A 16476-nucleotide genomic window follows, 5' to 3' on the forward strand; every position below is an offset into this window, starting at 1 on the left:
AATGCTCCTCATGCTGCCCAGGTAACGCTTCCAGTTTTGACAGACCACAATGAGAAATGTGAATAAGTCCCCAACAGTGCCCACTGCCTACACTTGGGCAGAACAAACTGCTCTTTGCCAGTTCACTTTACAATGTGTAGAAAAAATATGACAGCTTAGACAGCAGTTACCTGTTTGTGATTAATTCCAATATATGGCCTGTATTTGGGATATGCTGTGCTATCACCACATTGGTTTTTAGCCATATTGTTGGCTAAAGTAGTGCACAAGAAGAATTTGCTCACCTTTGCATAGAAAAACTCTCTCTCTATATATATATATGTAAGTATATATATAAATATTCTGTTGTGCAATTAATGTAAAAACATCCAGCATACTGCATATATAATATCCATGATTATGCACAACAGCTAACCAGTATTCTTTGCAAGCTTTAAGCATGAGCAAATATCATAGAATCACAGAATGCCCTGAGCTGGAAGGGACCCACAGGACCACGCAGTGCCAGCCCTGCCCTGCCCAGAGCCCCAGCAATCCCAGCCTGGCCATCCCTGCAGGGCTGTCCAAGCTCTGCTGGAGCTCTGGCAGCCTCGGGGCCGTGTCCATTCCCTGGGGAGCCTGGGCAGTGCCAGCAGTGACCCTCTGGGGCAAGAACCTTCCCTCATCTCCATCCCAAATCCCCTGGCCCAGCCCCAGCCCTGTCCCTGTCACAGGGAGCAGAGATGGGAGCTGCCCTTCAGGAGGATCTGCAGCCCCTGGTGAGCTCTGCCCTCATCTCCTCTGCTCCAGCTGAACACACCAGGCACCCTCAGCTGCTCCTCATGTGGCCCCTCCAGACCGTTTAGTATTCCCATGTCTCTCTTGTGGGCACTCTCTAACAGCTCTAGCTCTTTCTGACATGCCCAAAACTGTCCCCAAGACTCGGGGTGAGGCTGCCCCAGTGAGTGATGCTGGGCCTGGTACCCCCCAGCACAGGGATGTCCCTCCTGGCTCCGGGCCACTGCTGACTCAGACTGAACTGGACATGGACCAGGACCCCCAGGTCCCGTCCCACAGCTGATCCCCAGCCCCTTGTTCCCAAGTGCATCCACACAGCCAGGGGTGCCCATCCCAGGCACAGAATCCCTTGTTAAACCTGACACACTTGGTGAATTCCCACCCCTCATTTGCTGAGCTCCCTCTGCAGGGCCTCTCTGCCCTTGAGGGAGTTGACAGCTCCTCCCAGTTTAGTGTCATCAGCAAACTTACTTTGTACTCCTTAGAGTCCTGTGTCCAGGTTGCTAATGAAGATGTTGAAGAGCACAGGGCCAAGGACAGACCCCTGGAACCCCAGCAGTGGCCAGTGCCAGCCTGGTGTCACCCCAGTCACTGCCACACTCTGTGCCCGCCTCATGAGCCCATTGCCCACTCTGGTTTTATCCACCTGTGGGCTGGACAGTTTGTCTAGATGGGTCCTGGGAGAGACTGTATCCAAAGCTTTGATGAAGCCCTGAAGGATCACATTACTGCCTCTCCTGGGTCACCCAGGTGTGTCACCCTGTCACAGAAGGAACTCAGGTGTGACCAGCAGGACCTCCTCCTTGTGCAGCCGTGCTGACCTATTGTTGCCAGATGAATATCTGTTTGCTCAGCTGGCAGGGAAAAGACAATGATTATTTTGTGAAATCACTGGCCTGTGGAACTGCATAATGGGGATCACGTTAAACATCAACCAAGAAGAGGAGCAGGAGAATACACTTTCATCTCCAAAATAATGTATTATATTGGTTGGGCTAACTCAGTCCAGATTTGGCAAAGTAACACCGAACTCATGGGGTGGTCAAGTGTCACTTCAGGGCCTACAACCACCAGAGACCACTGTTCAGACCCCTGAGACAGACAAACTGATGTGAAAAGGGAAGGAACACACGTTGCTGGCTTTGGTGGAATGATTATCATACGTATGTTTGTTCTGGGAGAATCTGTGAGCACGCCTGTACAATACAGCCTGGGAACTGGAGCCTTTTCTGTGCTTTTCTGTATTTGGAGGAGACAGCCCCTCGTGCCTCCAGCTGAATGAGGAGTGGCTGCTGCTCAGTGCTGCACTGCTGCTAGGGAGGTTTTGTCCATTTTTCTGTAAAATGGTGCCTCAAGGTGTTCTCCAACACCTCCCAGGGTTATTTTCTCCATGACCTTACCAGGTGCTGAAGTGAGACTGATGGGCCTGTAGTTTCCAGGGTCACCCTTCCTGTGCTTTTGGAAAACTGGGAAAATGTTAACCAGCATCCACTCAACTGGGACCTCTCCAGATTCCCAAGACTGTTCAAATATTGAGAGAAGCCCCACAATGACATCAGCCAGCTCTTTGAGTAGTCTCAGATGAATCCCATCAGGCTCCATAGATTTATAGGGATGCAGTTGGTGCAGTAGATCCCTACAACTTCAGAATCAGCTGTGAGTTTATCATTCTGAAACCACGGTCATTCAGCTCAGGGCACTGTGACTCCCTTAGCCCATGCTGAAGAGAGGTAAGGAAAATAATCCATATCCCTGTCTTGTCAAATTCTCTATTTGTGAGGTGACCACCCTCATTCTGGAATAGGCCAATGTAACTTCTGCACTGGTTTTTGCCAATGTATTTTAAAACCCTCTTTTTGTTGTCGCCCACAGTCCTGGAAGGTTTCGACTCCAGTTACTCTTTGGCTGCAAAACTTTTCTTCCTGCAGAGCACCATCTCTGTGGTCCTGCCATGTCACCCAACTTTCTCCTGCTGGTGATATACCTTCCTTTTCTGCTTTACCTCCAAAAGCAGATCCCTGTTCAGCCAAGCCAGCCTTCTGTCTCATCTGTTTGACTTTCAACATTTTGGAATTGCCGCTTCATGTGCCTGAAGGAGGTGATACCTAAAAAGCGACCCACACTAATGGACCCCAGCACCTTCAGAAGAATTTTCCCATGGATCTTGATCACTATTTCCCTGAGCAGCCTAAAGTCTGCTCTACTGATGTCCAAGGGTGAAAATTTTCTGACACTTTTCTTCCTAGCAACAGAGATTTTAAACTAAATCACATTGTGGCTGCTGTAGCAAAATAGCCACCAGTCATGTCATTCATACAACCCTCTCCGTTAACAAGCAACAAATCAAGGAGGGCATCTTTCCTAGTCAGCTCTCCTAGTACTTGTACATGAAGTTGTCATCCAGGTGTTTTAGTAATCTTCAGGCCTGTATTGGACCAACTGTGTGGTGCTCCCAGTTGTTTTCTGACCAGCTGAAGTATCCCAGAAGGACAAGGGCAGTTCACTTGGACGCATCCCTTGGTCCCTCAAAGAAGAAACCCTTAGTTCCTTAGTTCTGCATCCCATAGTTCCATCGGTGTTATTGTCCGGGCTGGGAGATCTATAGTAGACTCCCACAAAGACATCTGCAGCCTTTCACTGCCCCTTGATTCCTACCCAGAAGCTCTCAACTGTGACCTCCCAACATTCTAACCCTTTTGTTACATACAACGCCTCCCTCTGCCTCATCTGCCCTGCCTATTCTTCCTGGAGTCTGTAACTGTTCAATGGGCACTTCAATCACAGGGCTCATCCTGGTAAAGTTTCACTTATGCTAGTGTTGTCAAATCACTGGGACTGGGCCAAGGATCCGTGCTCCTCTCGTTTGTTCTTCGTGCTGTGTGTGTTGGAACAGAAACACTTCAGCTCTGGTCTGTTGTAGCCAACACCTCCCACCAGCGCTCAGTTCCTCAAGTTTTGGTGCATCACCCCACCCACCGCCTCTCACTATCCGGTTTTGTCCCGTCCCCTTCCCAACTAGTTTAAAGCTCTATTGATGAATCCTCCTAGTTCCTGTGCTGGAAACCTTTTTCCCCTCTGAGAGGTGCATCCCATCAGGTGTCAGCAGATCAGGTGTTGTATAGACCATCCCACGGTCAAAACCCCCACATTATTCTGATGACACCGGCCCCTGCTCTTGATAGGCAGACTCTAGAATGCTACAGTGCATAACTTCCCTGTTAAAATGGTATTTTTTTGTTAAACAATAGGCAGCATTCTGTAAAAACAATCCCTTGGCACAATGAAATGTAATTTATTAGCAGGGCACTGCTAATGCATTCAGTAGGGAGCAGACAACTTTTCAATCACATTTGTCTCACTTTGCATTTAGTAATCCTTTCCTTCTTTCCTCTCTTTAATTTTTTGTTATTATAGTACTACTGACTATGATTGAGCTACATCTTGCTCAGATTAATAGAGCCAATTCCTCAGACTGTAAGCCAGGCCATGTACAACCATTTTTAAATATTAATTTTAGGAATAATAAAAACATTTTAAAATTGCATCACTTTCTGTTTAGCGTAACAACAATAAAAAAAGATTACTGCACACTTCTATTCCAATTAAGAAGATCATTCCTCTGTCCCCAAAGAAGAAATGATGCCCACTTCTGTTTCCTATGACACTGGAGCTACTTCCTTGCTTTGCCTTCTATAACTACAATGCTCCCAACCCTAGATGCCCACATGGAGCCTTTTATCAACTGGCTTCAACCCTCTGGAAGTAGAATCTATTCCAAGGTGCCTTACAGAATCCCTAGAGGAAACATTGCTCAGGAGCAATTAATCTATTTTAGACTTGTACCTTCTGGAGGGATAACCAGGTGACATTCACACCACCTGGTACAAATGTCACCGACATACCAAGCACATCACAGGCATTATTTATTTGGATTACTGATGGAATCTCTCTGGAAAACCAGCCCCCTATGCAAACATGTTAAAGCTGTTAGGTCTTTCTTTTTAACTTAATATTTCATTTCCTGCTGTACATGGTACAACTCAAAAATCTCTCACCTCAGCAAACACAACTGGCATCAAATATTCTCTTCTGCCTTTCTCCTTACGCTGCACTGAAGTGAAAACAGACAAGGTGCTGTGGGTTGGAACGAGATGAGCTCTAAGGTCCCTTCCCACCCAGAGCATTCTGTGATCCTATGGCTTTGCTATGCTGCTGCTCCTGGGAAGGAGCAGCAAAGGGCTGGCAACAGAGAGCACAGCAGAACCTCGACCAGAGGAGCAGCAGCGTGCCAGGACTGTCCTCCCCTCCCTACCACAGACAGTGGGTGCAGATATGAAGAGATGACCCAGGCTGCAAGGCCCAAAGGCATCATCTCCAGCACCAAAAGGGCTCGGGCCCCAGCTCAGAATCAACATCTCACTCTGGAGAGCAGATGTGGGAAGAGATCAAAGAAATATTCCTGACTCTTTCACAAACTGTAAAAGACACACAAGTTACCACAGAGGCAAACGCCTCCTACACCCAGAAAGTGTTTGAGCCTTTTCCCTGGAGTTTGGACACAGATTCCATGGATGCTTCCCTGGGGATTGAGGGAAAGGATCTCAATGTCTGCCCCACCAACAACTGGGTGGGAAGAGGCATTGAATCCTAAATTGTATTATTTCTTCACTAGCTGTAACATTAATAGGTACCTTTAACCTCATGCTGTGTATATGTATTGGTAGTTTTTCTTTTTGTCCCTATTCCTGTGTAGTATTAGCTCGTTTTAAGTCTTACATCTGTTAGTTTTCTGTCTATTAAATAACCATTCATTCTCCAATAGACCGAACCAGCCATTATTAAGGAACTTGTGAACCAGAGTGGCTTTTGGGGTGCTGGGCACTCCAATAAAGCTGCTGCCTGCTGCCAGAGGCCTGGGCAAAAGGCAGTGACTTATCCAAAGCCCCACGCCCACTGGTGACAAGCAGCCAGCAGCAGGCTGGATGCCAGCGCTCCGTGGGTATGGAATACCTCTGCGGATGCTCCTCCTCAGCTTGTTGCAGAGGTCCAGGCGTGGGTTCTCCAGGCTGTCCTCGGCCGAGCCCGGGCTCTGCTCGGGGGATGACAGCCCCCGGCTCAGGTCCAGCGGCGCCTTGCTGCCCGTGGGCGGCGGGGACGTGGCCGGGCTGTAGTTTGAGGTAGGGCTGCTGGCCACAGACGAGGCTGAGAGGTCCAGGGCACCGATCCTGGAGTTCAGCGGGGAGGTCAGGGAGAGTTTGCGGGTCCTGGCAGGTGAGGAGGTCCTGGAGAGGGACAGGGGAGGAGGTGAAGAAAACTTGCGGCACAGGTGTGGCGACTTTCCGTCAGCCAGGTACTCCCCTCTGTTGTTCTGACTGGTGGCAAAGAACAGCTCCAAGGACCTGAGAGGCAGAAACACAAAAAGAGCAACACAGTTATTGTATTTGCGGGGTGCCCCGATGAAGGAAGGAATGATGAATCTGACTCCATGTTCTCAGAAGGCTAATTTATTATTTTATGATACTGCATTATAATAAAGAATACAGAAAGGATACTTACAGAAGGCTAAAAAGCTAATAATGAAAACTCGTGACTCTCGCCAGAGTCTCAACACAGCTTGGCACTGATTGGACAATGAGTGAAAACAACTCACCAGAATCCAATGAAACAAGCACCTGTGGATAAACAATCTCCAAACACATTCCAAAGCAGCAAAACACAGGAGAAGCAAATGAGATAATATTTGTTTTCCTTTATCTCTGAGGCTTCTCAGCTTCCCAGGAAAAAACTCCTGGGTGAAGGGATTTTTTCAGAAAATGTGAATGTGACACATGGTAGCAAACACTGAACAGATTTCAGTGAAAAAGCTTCAGTTGTGAGCAAATCTGCATGGCACTGCAAAATCTGTGCGACACTTTGCCCCCAAAGCTTGGGCATAGAGCTGAGACAGACCCTCCATAAAACTGGCATCCTGTTTACACACTAAGAACCTTTCTCTTAGATTATTTACAAGCAGAAAATAATGAGAAAAACGCCCACAAAAAAAGCAACAACCGAAGCCGTGATATCTCTCCCAGAAATCTGTGAGAGAGAGGTCCCAGGAAGATGCCGACGCCGGGCTCACCTGACAGGAATGGAGGTGAAGGGGCGCCTGTAGATGTCAGAGAGCTTCTCCAGCACCACGGCGGCGGTGGTGAAGATGCGGTAGGTGTGCAGGAAGGTGTTGAGGAAGTCGATGCTCAGGAACCGCAGGTCCGTCAGCCGCTCCAAGAGACGCTCCACGCTCGCGTAGCGGATCTGGGGGACTTTGCAGGAATTCAGTGTTTTGCTGAAGCAAATATCAATGTCATCTCTGTGAAGACGAGCATCGGATCTACACAAAAGTCAAATTTAAAACACTTTACCAATGAGCGATCATGGCTAAGGTGATGCCTTAAGTTTGAGCTGTCATATTTTCCAGATTCTCTGCTGCATTAGCACTTAACTCTGAACTCCACAGAAAGTGCCAGCAGCTCTCCTCACAGCTCAGTCCCACAGAACAATCCTTGTCTAGCCCCAGAACCAAGGACACCGCTGCAGCTTCAGCCCAAAAAGTGCAAACAGCAGGGAATGGAGGAGAGCAGTCTGGGAGGGTGGGACTGCAGAACCTGGGATTGGACACTGAACCCCAGTATGGACATGGACCAAACTTATAGAAGTGTGAGAATTCATGACTTGGGGTCCATCTTGGGTGTAGCCACAGCCAGGTCCTTGTATTGCCCAAGTTGTGCTCTTTGAAGGCCTTTTAATAAATCCCTTCTGTTCTAGGCAGCCTCTCAAGGCATCAAAGGAGTGGTAGCCCTTTAGCTGTTCCTCTCAACACAAAAGCAGCAAATATTTATGTACTATTGTGTTTCATCAATGCAGGAAAACTTTTAATTTGTGGTGACAACTGCTTCTGTAACTCAGGGAACTTAAATTTTATTTCTGGTAAATGTTTTACACTTCAAAGCCTAAGAAACTGTTAATCATGCTGACATTTCTGAAATGTAACAGGTGGCAGAATTGTCTCCTCTTGTTGCATTCAGGCTATTGTGGCCCATAGGTCAATATGACTAAAATCTCAGTGTGGAATAATTCATTGCAATGTTTTCTGCTGGGATCAAGCTTTATCTAAAATAAAGTAATGGATCCTAAAAATTAATCCCTTAACTAGGTTTAAGGCTTACCTGCAAATTAACACCTGCCTTCAGCTCCAAGACTTACTTTTTGTTTTAAGAGAAGAAAGAGGGAACAGCACAAAACATCTCAAATTTCAATTCAGAAACCAAGAAAAAGTTTTACTTTAGTGAAAAAATCAAAACCAAAAACCAATAAATTTCTACTTGTAAATAAAAAAAAAAGAATCCTTTACATAACCATACCCATAATGGAGGGGTTTCCCCCTCAAATTCTGTTTTGCTTTGTTTGTAAATAAACAGGATGAATACTAAGTGAAGCAATTTTCAATACACCCCATCTTTTTGTTACAAATTATTGGACTTTCTCAAAAGAAAGATCAGGATATTCCACACAATTCTACACTTTATTACATAAAAGAACCACCAACAACAAAATCTCATTTCTTAAACTAGGCCTCCAAAACGTGGCCATTTTTTGTTTGTATCATCCAATGACATCTGACTCTGAAAGTCAAACTGTGCTGCACATCAGGCAAGTCAAACTTAAGGAGAACACAAATCTGTGTCTGTTGTGAAGGTCCTGTATGTTCTTCAGAATTAATATTCCTTTCTGTTGGCATGGGGACTCAGGTCCTGCTGTACTTTGAAAGGGGACAAATGTACTTTCAAAACTCATCAGGTGACAGAAGTTTTTATGCACTGGAGAGTTCCTGGAATAAAGCTGAGGAGAAAAAAAATGCCTTATTTCCAGGGATCAAAGGTGTGTGCCCTAACAGTGCATTCCCAGAAGCTTTCTCTCTCCCATTTCTAAGCACAGAGGAGAGGAATCAACTACAGAAGAGGCATTTGAGAAACCAAGAGAAGTGACAGATAATAGTGAGAAACAAAATAGTTTTATGTCTATCCTTGTGTTTCATTTACTTATATATTCATTGGATTCTAATAAGTAAAACTCCTGTAAAGTGTGGTATGCAGAAGATCCAAGCTGTGTTAAAAATCTGGAATCATGTACTGAAAATATCTCACTGGAAAGAAAAAACACTTACTGCAGTATAATGAGAGAACCCAAAGGTAAGGGAAACAGCCTTATAAACAATGATGCATCTTTGATGTGATCAGTTAAAATTATGAGAGAAAATATTTTTTTACCAGAAATAACAGAAATACAGAGAACTTTGGCTAAAAAAACTTTGGCTAATATAACAAAATACCTTTGAAAATGGTACTTGTCTGGAGTCACATAAATTCTGAAGACATTGTAAAAATGTCCAATAAAATTATGAGATGACAGGGAACAGCTAAGAACAAAATCATTCATCTGAGGCATAACTGAAGCCAACTACTCAAAATCCAGAAAAACTTAAATTGTGATCCAACACTGTGAATAGACAGTTCACCACTCTGAGTTATCTCTACAACTCCAAGAAAGGGATTTGAAAATATATATTTTGGGATCGAGAATCAGTTCCATTCAACCAAAATGAGAGGAAAAAAATTAAAGGTTTGCATTCTCTAAACACGCTTTCTCTTGTTGAATTTTTTATTGAAGAAACACAACGATCTCTTTTGTTCTCTGTTGCACTTACTTGATCATATGTGGCACTGTGACTTTGGAGTTTTCTTCAAACACTATTGTCATTAATCCATTGCACCTTATATTATCAATGCACTGTGGAAATAAACATTGAAAACTGTTAAAGTCAAAACACTTTTCATACCCCTAGAAGCTCAAAGCACAGCTTTTGCAGGGTATGGGCTGATTAAGACAAGGTATTTTCTCAAATGAGAAGCAGTGATGCAAGAATTAGAGTCAACATGCTTCTCTAGCCTTTGCCTCTCAGGGTATTCCATTCAGAAACCTTTTTTTTCCACATGATTTAGTACTTTGAGTTGGAAGTGATATTTCCTTTGAAGCTCCTTTGAAAGGGAACAAAACTCATTATTTCTAGTGTTTCCCGAAAGAGTGTAAGCTTGAAAGTCAGAACAAGTCAGAAGGCTTTACACTCCAAGGGGTACAGTAATACCTTAACCTCTACTCTGTGCAAAACCCCAGAAGGGAATATAAAAGCTTCCAGAAATGCATTTGTAAAAACAAATTTAAGTGGTGCTCCTTATGAAATGCAGCTGTGAGGAACCTGTCCAAGCTGCTCCCTGCAAACCCTTGTAAAAATGTTTGAGGCTGGGAATTAGGAGGGACTTGCAAGTGCACTCAGATGAGCCCAAAGAAGGGAACAGAACTGGGGAAGGGGCTGAACCTCTACCAAACCCTACAGGGCTCTTGTCTTCATTACACTTTCTACATTTATTCATACATATATATGTATATAAATAAATACTCATATAAATATAAATATATATATATATATAGGGACAATCTCCTTACATCAGTAAAAAGGGGTTTCAGAAATTATCACACACGTTTATCCTGATTCAAGAATACATGCTGCCTTCAGGCTGTGGAACACTTCACTTCAAACCAACGACTGATATTGAATTGCTCAAACCTGATATTCACAGGCCTCTTCAGGTTTAGATTACATCTATAGTTATAAATTTAAAATATCATCTACGCAGTTTTATGTGGGTTTCAATTCAGGATTTTAAGATTATTTGGAAAGTGCAGCTGCAGTAATTCACAGTATGATTTTCTCAAATCATTACCTAAAAGCAGTGAGAAACACATTTCATGGAAGTACTTATATTTCTTCTATCTGACCTTGAAATATTTCAAAGAAGCCCGTAGCACCAATCATGGTATCAGATTATTTTTATCATTATTATAATATAGGCTAAGAATGGACTTAGTAGCATTCTTAAATAGTCTTTCTTTGCCAGCAAATAACTCCAGTAATTTACATGTCAATGGAACAACAATAATTCAGTGAAAATCTGTTTCGTAAAGAATTCTCCAACCAGGTCTGTCTGTAAGACAGCAAGTTGTAGCTCATACTGTATTTTGAAATTTTTATTTGCCTATTTTTGTTCTTTCAAAATTGTTAATCTGGCACAAAATAAGTCAGAATTCTTATTTTTTCAGCAATTTCTCCTCATTATGATGATGATTCATCTGGAGATGTTGCCAGCAATGATAGCAACTTTGGAAATGCATGACATTCCATGCTGATATTCCTCTAATCAGCTACTTCTCTCTAAATTAATAGAGCACAGGACCTGAATTCAGAACTATGAGAGATGTATGTTCTTGTTTGTGTGCATAAACAAAACACAAATAGCCTTGATTTAGCTCTGGTTAGCTGGAAGTTCAGGGTTTTTGGGTTTTTTTCTGCATTCAACTTCTTTCCACAAATAGATTATGACAAAGTTTGTCTATTATGTTTAAAGTAAAAGCAATTTAAAAAACCCTCAACAACTTATCCCTGACATTTAAAAAATTTAAAATACCTTTTTGTTCATTCACAACACAGACAGTTCCTGCATACTGTCAGAATGCTCAGTAATTATTTATAATGGTTTGTTAGTATTCATTTTTGGTGGAAAAAAGAGTTTATCCCATTTTCTTACTTCATTATTGATGTGATATGGTATAATTTTCACTCTAGAATTCAGGTGGTTTTGATCTGTATGAAAATCAGGAATAAACCAGTACTAACTTTCTTCTTAAATCAAAATATCTGTCTAAATGGGCTCTCCTTAGACATAAAAATGCTTACCACTATGTTTGTCCATGGACAGTTTGGAAATTTATACCCCATCTCTGTTTTTGAGAAATACACTTCCCTGGAGACTCAAATGCAATGACAGAATTTTGAGGAGAACAGGCAACACTAATGGTTTTTCAGAGCAAGTCAAAGCTGCTCATCACCCCTGGGTCAGGCTGGTTTTCAGAAGCACAGAGTGAAGGAAGACCTCACCAAAACCAGGTGAGAAAATGTCTTAGGTTGGAAATTGGGGTGTGTGTTCCATTCCCATCTGTCAGAGGGGGAGCAGTTCTCCTCTGTTCATGGGGCATTTTCTTTATCTCTGCCACAGCCCATCCTCCCTCCAGGAGATCTCTGCTGTCCATGGCCCATTCATTATTAATTACCTTCTGTCCATGGCCAGGGAGTGTCCCTGCAGGGCTGATCAGATTCCACCATCCCATGGGGAGATGCTCCACCCAGGGGAGGAGCCAAGCATTCCTGCCTGGATCCAATCTGAGGTTTGGGACACCCCAGCAGCCTCTGCCCATTGCATTCCCAGAGGAGCAGCTTTCTGCTGCCCTGCATTCCCAGAGGGAGAGCAGGCCCATCTCCAGCAGCCCTGGAGCTGCAGAGGAAAACTCCCCCCTTGTGCAGGATCCCTGCTCCAGCAGAACCACAGCTGGCACTGCAGGAGGGCTGAGCCCCCCTGGGATGGGACTGTGCCCCCACCCTGAGCCCCCCTGGGATGGGACTGTGCCACCACCCTGAGCCCCCCTGGGATGGGGCTGTGCCACCACCCTGAGCCCCCCTGGGATGGGACTGTGCCACCACCCTGAGCCCCCTGGGATGGGACTGTGCCACCAGCCTGAGCCCCCCTGGGATGGGACTGTGCCACCACCCTGAGCCCCCCGGGGTGGGACTGTGCCACCCTGGGATGGGACTGTGCCACCACCCTGTGCCACCCTGGGATGGGACTGTGCCACCACCCTGAGCCCCCCTGGGATGGGACTGTGCCACCACCCTGAGCCCCCTGGGATGGGACTGTGCCACCACCCTGACACATGGGGACAGGGCATGCTCTGACTCTGGCAGTGGTTTGTTTTGGTGTTTTGTACTATTGCATTTGTATTTTTAATTCTTCTGGTAAATAACTGTTATTGCTACTCCCATATCTTTGCCTGAGAGCCCCTTAGCTTCAAAATCACAATAATTCAGAGGGAGGGGGTTGCATTTTCCATTTCAGGGGAGGTTCCTGCCTCCCTCAGCAGACACCTGGCTGTTCACACCAAGACACAAAAGCACTGAGGTACCTGGCTGATGTCACTTGTCCACGCGGCTTTCTCCTGCCGCGATGGGGCCAAAAGCACAACAGTGAAAGGAGGAGCATCCGTGGGCTCCACTATCAGCTTGAAATCCAGGTGTCCAAACACTTGCCCAGAACCTTTTGCTTTACAGCCAGAGAGGGAGAAGAAAAGTCACACCATTAAATGTCACAGTGTAAGACAAAGAAAACAGTGATTTCATTTACAATGGAAAAGCTATAAAACATCTTGCTGATAAAGAGCAAATCCAATTAGGTATCCAACAAGTCATTCTGTTGTTCACATATTGGGATTTGCTCTTCAAGATAAAGTTTCTTATAACAATTTTATGCTAATACATCCTCACCATACTACAAGTATCACTCAAATTAATAAAACTTCTTTCACAATTCAAGTGCAAACTTGACAAACTGCAGGATGGCAGACAAAAGGAGTAACAATAAAATCAGCCTGAGACTGTATTTTGTAATGCCATTTGAATAAGCTTGCACTCCAGATTTGTGGGGAGCCCAAGGCAAAAAAGTTCCCATTAATTCTTCCAAATCAACTTCCCTGTGTTCCAGAAAGCAAATTATTATGCAGCTTATTTAAGGCTTTTTTTTTTTTTTTTATTTTCAGAAATATTAATTTTTATTTTATTTTCTGAGATGCTCTGGATGAACTTGACTACAAAAGCCACATTTCTCCAGCCAACCCTCTTGAAAATCCAGTAAGGGGTGTTAACAGCATCAACAAATACAACAAAGCAATGACCCATCCAAGCCAGCATGTCCATTATTGGAACAGCAATTTTAATGGATCAGTTTTAGACTGTATTCTACTGATTTCACAACAACATATCTATTTGCTCTTATGAAAAAATAAAAAAGGGTACTAATTTTAGGAAACTAGAAACTGTACTTACTACTGACAGCTGAATTTAACTTACAATCATCATCACTCGCTTCTGTCTCCTCGACCAGTGTGCATTCTATCAGAGACAGAACACCTCCTGTCTGTGGAAACAAAGCACATTTCACACAAATGTTATTTATTCCCATTTGTCACAGGTTTTTTTAAATGTTGACAGGCCTGACTCTAACATTTTACATTACTCAGAGCTCTTAGGAAGACACATCAATTTCATGATGCACATTTTTTCCTCAAAGAACTAAACTCAAACTGATTAAATATGGTTTTCTGAATCCAGCAGATTAATAGGATTAATTTGTACAATGCACAAAACTTCTTTCACTTTTACCATGCTTCAATTTATGGCACACATAGACTTGATCACAAGTTCCAAAAAAGTTAACTAGAATTTCATCTTCTGAATTTAAGTGAAATGCATGAACATTTTTTAAAAGGTTGTATTAGACTCTATTTATTTTGCATAAGTACTTGAACTATGTAAGAAGTGCAAAGTGGGAAAGCAGATGACCCTTAATAACCTCCTGGTATGCCAAATTAAAATTCCATTCAATGTAACCCACTCCATGAACTACCAACATCCCTTTACCCACCAGCCAGCACTATGAAAGACTGATTCTCAACAAATATAACTAGATTGTTCTTAGATGACATTTTATTTTACGAGAACATGCTGTTCAGGAAAACTGAAATGACTTTGAAAATTAATTTTATTAGAGCTCTGGAAAATGTTCTTTGGCAATTCTGCAGGGTTGTACTGACAGATTTATGCACTAAAAACTGACTTAAATTCAGTGCTACATACACTGAATTTATTCACCACTTCAAACAAATAGATACATCAATGCCTGGTTTCTAATCCCCAGTTTACTAGAATTAACTGGGTCTAATAAAAGGAAATTGACTGAACTCTATTCTTTGCAATGAAAAGATAAAGCAGTTAAACATTGTGCACCACCCCGCTTTTGTTTTTAACCACTACTGCAATGCTCACACAAAACCCATAAAGCAGCAAAATGTTGGCAGTTCACCAAAGATGTGTTTTCATTTTGAAAATTGAATCATATTATGAAGTCCATACCTTAAGGAGATGCAGTTTTCCTCCTGAACTTCTTGTACAAATTAAGAAGTGTTTTGTAAACAAGAAGCATTGTCTTTCTCCTTCTTTCTTCAAAGACAACGAGCCCAAGCGAACTTTACTCAGTTTTCCCCTCTCAACTGAGGGGACCTGGATAAGGGAACCTGGTAATGAAGGTGCAAAATCTACTGTATTACAGTAATATTTAGTAGGCAGTGCTCAAGCTGTTCATTCATTGAAGACTATTACATTAATTAACACAACTCTTCATTCCAGTATCAATGTGTATCAGCATCTCTTCTAAGCACAAGTCAACCCCTTTTTTACTGCACAGATTCCCTTTTTTTGTTATCATAAACAGACTCAAGTACAGTCTAGACTAACACTCGTGTATGTGGCAGGATTAGATCCAGGGCTGATTAGGCAATTAAACACCCTGAGAAGCCATTGATCAGAAAATGAGGCTGAACAGCAAACACCACTCTGACAGCCACTACACTGGCAAAAGACACTGGTTCCAAACCAAAGAAACAGAGAATGGAAAGAACATGGGAAAGTTCTTTTTGATGGAAAAGAGTTTGTGTGTGTGCCTGCATGCAAGAGAGCTGGAAATGAAGCACATTTCTTCTTCCCATCTTGTACTGCATAATTGTCAGTGCTCCACAGCTCATCTGAAATGTGTTGCCAGTAAAACACTCCTGAACTAAATTGAACCTGCTTACATAAGCCTGAATTTTGCTTTGCAGAGCTCCAGGCTGGGGACAGCTCTGCTTCTCTTGCTGTTTCACATCTCAGTCTGTGACCAACTTTTCCAGATTGATCCCACCATGTGTATCACCTCCAATTTTGGAGCAGGAGTTAAATTTGGTGGTGAAGTGCAACTCCTCTGTAGATTAAACAGAAATATTTCTACCATACAACTTGCTGTTAGCAGACAGGGCAGCCAAGAGACCTCCTAGTCTCCTTCCCACACATCTCTCCTCACTATTACCTTTACACTGGTTTGTGCCTTGTTCTAGCATCAGGTACTCACACAGCTAAACCAGCACTGAAATAATGCTGGGAAGAGGCAGCTGACTTAGCTCCCTGATAGGAGCAAGGTCACAGAAGCACCAAGAAACTGATGATGCAAAGGGAGCTGCACAGCAGAACAAGCAGGAGGAGAAGGCTTTGACCTGCCCCTTCCAGATAGGAGGTGGCACAGCTGCATCAAAGCTCAAAGTAGTGGTGGCACCCTGACACAATGCCAGCCTGACAGAATTATCCATGAAATATTAGATTAGCAGTTCTTACTCTGTGTTGTCAAAAGGATTATCTTTCTCAAAGTTCACATACACAATCTTAAATTAAGAAACAGAAAAATTGCAGTAACTGAGAAAGGTGCTATTTATCTACATTTTTTCTACACTTAGCTCTCTCTATATATATTTGAGTAGCCTTAAATTATTAACATGTAAACTTCTACTGACATGGGAAATTACACAGCAGTAAATTTGCCAGAGAACAGTATTCTCTGACAGACACTTCACATTTAGACTAAACATATAGCACAACTTGTGTCACTGAAACACAACAGTGAAGCTATGCTCTAG

General features: G+C 43.3%; 1 protein-coding gene across 3 annotated transcripts in view; it reads right to left on the reverse strand.

The window, feature by feature from the left end:
• The window catches only part of RASGRF2 (Ras protein specific guanine nucleotide releasing factor 2), a 131648-nt gene that overhangs the window by 50437 nt on the left and 64735 nt on the right, over window positions 1-16476 (reverse strand). For 2 of the 3 annotated variants that reach the window (XM_059874164.1, XM_059874163.1), the window contains exons 10-15: window positions 14888-15048; window positions 13826-13892; window positions 12886-13022; window positions 9521-9603; window positions 6899-7147; window positions 5788-6176 (exon numbers count right to left, since the gene is read on the reverse strand). In XM_059874164.1, coding sequence (XP_059730147.1) covers window positions 5788-6176; window positions 6899-7147; window positions 9521-9603; window positions 12886-13022; window positions 13826-13892; window positions 14888-15048 — 1086 coding nt within the window. Of the gene's footprint in view, window positions 1-5787; window positions 6177-6898; window positions 7148-9520; window positions 9604-12885; window positions 13023-13801; window positions 13893-14887; window positions 15049-16476 lie in introns of all 3 variants that reach the window. The other variant, XM_059874162.1, reaches the window with a different exon arrangement.

Source organism: Haemorhous mexicanus, chromosome Z, assembly GCF_027477595.1.
Source record: "Haemorhous mexicanus isolate bHaeMex1 chromosome Z, bHaeMex1.pri, whole genome shotgun sequence".
Classification (NCBI taxonomy): domain Eukaryota; kingdom Metazoa; phylum Chordata; class Aves; order Passeriformes; family Fringillidae; genus Haemorhous; species Haemorhous mexicanus.